Source organism: Zeus faber (genome assembly GCF_960531495.2).
Source record: "Zeus faber genome assembly, chromosome: 6".
Lineage (NCBI taxonomy): Eukaryota > Metazoa > Chordata > Actinopteri > Zeiformes > Zeidae > Zeus > Zeus faber.
The window spans coordinates 32,639,226-32,641,760 of NC_137201.1; the positions used below are offsets into that span (position 1 = coordinate 32,639,226).

The 2,535-nt window shown below is 42.9% G+C and overlaps 1 protein-coding gene across 1 annotated transcript; it reads right to left on the bottom strand.

Moving 5' to 3' along the window:
• Positions 1–665: 665 nt before the first annotated feature.
• Positions 666–2,023, bottom strand: cUnh15orf61 (chromosome Un C15orf61 homolog). Its single transcript, XM_080002581.1, has 2 exons — positions 1,090–2,023; positions 666–993 (listed from the first exon to the last, which is right to left on the bottom strand). The coding sequence occupies exons 1-2, from the start codon at positions 1,430–1,432 to the stop codon at positions 866–868; spliced, it is 471 nt and encodes a 156-aa protein (XP_079858707.1). The 5' UTR covers positions 1,433–2,023; the 3' UTR covers positions 666–865.
• Positions 2,024–2,535: the final 512 nt, after the last annotated feature.

Genomic DNA, 2,535 nt, shown 5'->3' on the forward strand with positions numbered 1-2,535 from the left:
TTTATCAGACCTGTCTTGCCACCAGGTCTTCTTTAACACTATTGACAATCTGTTGCACGGAGACCGATCACTAATTTCACTTTAAATAAATGAGCTAGAGTTATTTAAATTCTTGCATTTGCCCAGCAAACAGGGTGTAGTCGAATGGAGATGGTGCATAGAAAAATAAATACAAAATACAATACATGCACACATAGTGTTTCACGATTAGGATCCATGTACCATTACAACATTTATCTGAATATCCTAGTATCCTAAATGTACTCTTGCTGTTCCTTCCTGAGAGAGCTGCACCATTGTCAAGTTACTTTGTTAGATATTTCTAGGCAATTAATGCAGTTTCAAATGGTTACTTAAAAATCAACCGATTAATTCAGTACTCTAAGATGCGTAAAAAGAAATATTACATTACATTTAGCAGATGCTTTTATCCAAAGCGACTTACAATTATTCGAACACGACAGCCATCAGGAGCAATTAGGGGTTAAGTGTCTTGCTCAAGGACACTACAGCATGCTAGCAGGAGGAGCCTGGGATCCAACCAGCAACCTTTAGATGACTAGACCACCAGCTCTACCTCCTGAGCTACTGTCCCCCTAATATATGAGCTGATTTCTATGCCAAGGGTGTAAAATTCCCAAATAAAAAAACAAAAAAACTTGGAATCAAATGAAATGCACTTTTAATCATATATTATTATCATATCACACATTTACCTACTTGTTCATCTAAAATAAATTATAGAAACTGTAGACAACAGTTTTCACAGGAGGTAATTTTCTCAACACATAATCCAAATACATTGTTGGGTTGCAGTTGGGTTCAGAATTCTTTCTGGAAGTCCAGTAAAGAGCCATTTCTTTGCTCAGTACTGTGCTCCTTCATCTTCTTTGTAGGCGAAATAGACGGTCACTGGCCCGAGGCTCGTCTGCACCGTTTCAGCAGCTCCCACCACCAGCCAGCAGCCGAGGCCGTACGCTAAGCAGGGAATACCTGTGGCGAGTGGACGATGCATTTAGATTTAGCGCTGTCACTTCTTTATAATTGCCGAAAAAAGGTCAAATGCACTTATCTGTCCACTACACTAACCCAGATTGATGATTTTCAGCGCGGTGAAGAACGTGTCCTCAAAGTGCAGGTTCTGTGGTGGTGCCTTGGTGCAGTGGTACTTGATGAAAGGGAAGCAGCCCGTCCTCAGTATGTGGTAGTTTGCTCCTCGGACGCTCCAGTTGAAGTTTGACAGTCCAAACTGGTCGTTGGTGATGGAGCTGTATGGGACGCAGTAGGAGGTCCATGGAGGGAGGCTCCGCTGCAGGAGGTGGCAGGTCAGCACCTCGGAGGCAGCGGGTCGGGGGCCGGTCCTCCATAGGGAGCCGGGGAACAGCACAACCCGAAGTAAGAGGCCGTGGAGGCGCCTGAACACCTCCTTCATAGCGCTTTGGGACACTAGACTAGCTTCTCTTTGCTGTTAAGGGCTTTCTTACAGCAAAGGTTTGTTGTGTTATTTCAGGTACAAGTCCCATCTGTACATCCCCGTTGAAATATGACGCATAATATCAATAAACAGTGTGTCTCCTCCAGAAAACGTAAGCTGTCTGTCTATGGAGATTGTTTTTGCAATACTGTGTGTATTATATTGTACATGCATGTACAGTATATGTAGTTATTATTTGATATACCGTATATCTTTATAAATTTGAACAATTTCCTATTTTTGACAGAGTGAATTCTTCATAAAGAGGTTTATTGTGTATAAATATATACTGCCAATTTCTAATTTTTTATCAAATGGATGCCACTAGAAGGTGATCCCTAGTAGCTCTGAACGAGTGCAGAAAAGCGAACAAATGACGGTTTTCTGCAACACAGAACCGTAAATATCGGCATAAAATATATTTAGTTATGCATGACATGACGCGGTGATGGGACATAAAATGCATTTAAATAAAAACACTGAATGCGTGTGTTTGTGTGTTTGTGTGTTTGTGTGTTTACGTGGTCTGCTCTCACCCGGTCCGCCCGTTTAACCGCTCCGGGTGGAAACGCCGCTCGGCTGTCTCTGCTCCCACCCGGTCCGTCCGTTTAAACCGATCCGGGTGGAAACGCCGCTCGGGCGAAAGTTTCCTGCCCCGTGACTCCAGCCGCTTCATTCGAAACCACAGTTGATTTATTCATTTGATTGTGATTTTAGTTAAAGCTCTTTTGAACAGTATTTCAGACTCTTTCAGAACTAAAATTCAAGAGCGTGTTGAATGTATAACTCTGATCAGTTAAAGGGGACCTATTATGAAAAACTCACTTTTTCGGTGCTTGTGCACATCCATTTGGGTTTCTGATGGAACTACTAACACACACACTGTGAAATAAGACAAACCCAGTCAGTTTTATTACCCGAAAACGAGCTGTTCAGCTTTGCTGCCCTAATATATGTCATCTCAGTAATATACAGTGCGTCACTTCAGTAAAATTAGAACCGCCCTCAATCCCACGGCTGGAGCGTGACCGGGCCCGCGAGCATCCAAGCTAAGAGCGAAG

Coding starts and splice junctions, on each gene's coding strand:
- cUnh15orf61 (XM_080002581.1), bottom strand. CDS start 1,432: ATGAAGGAGGTGTTCAGGCGCCTCCACGGCCTCTTACTTCGGGTTGTG. Junction 994..1,089: donor GCTGAAAATCATCAATCTGG/GTTAGTGTAGTG, acceptor CACTCGCCACAG/GTATTCCCTGCTTAGCGTAC.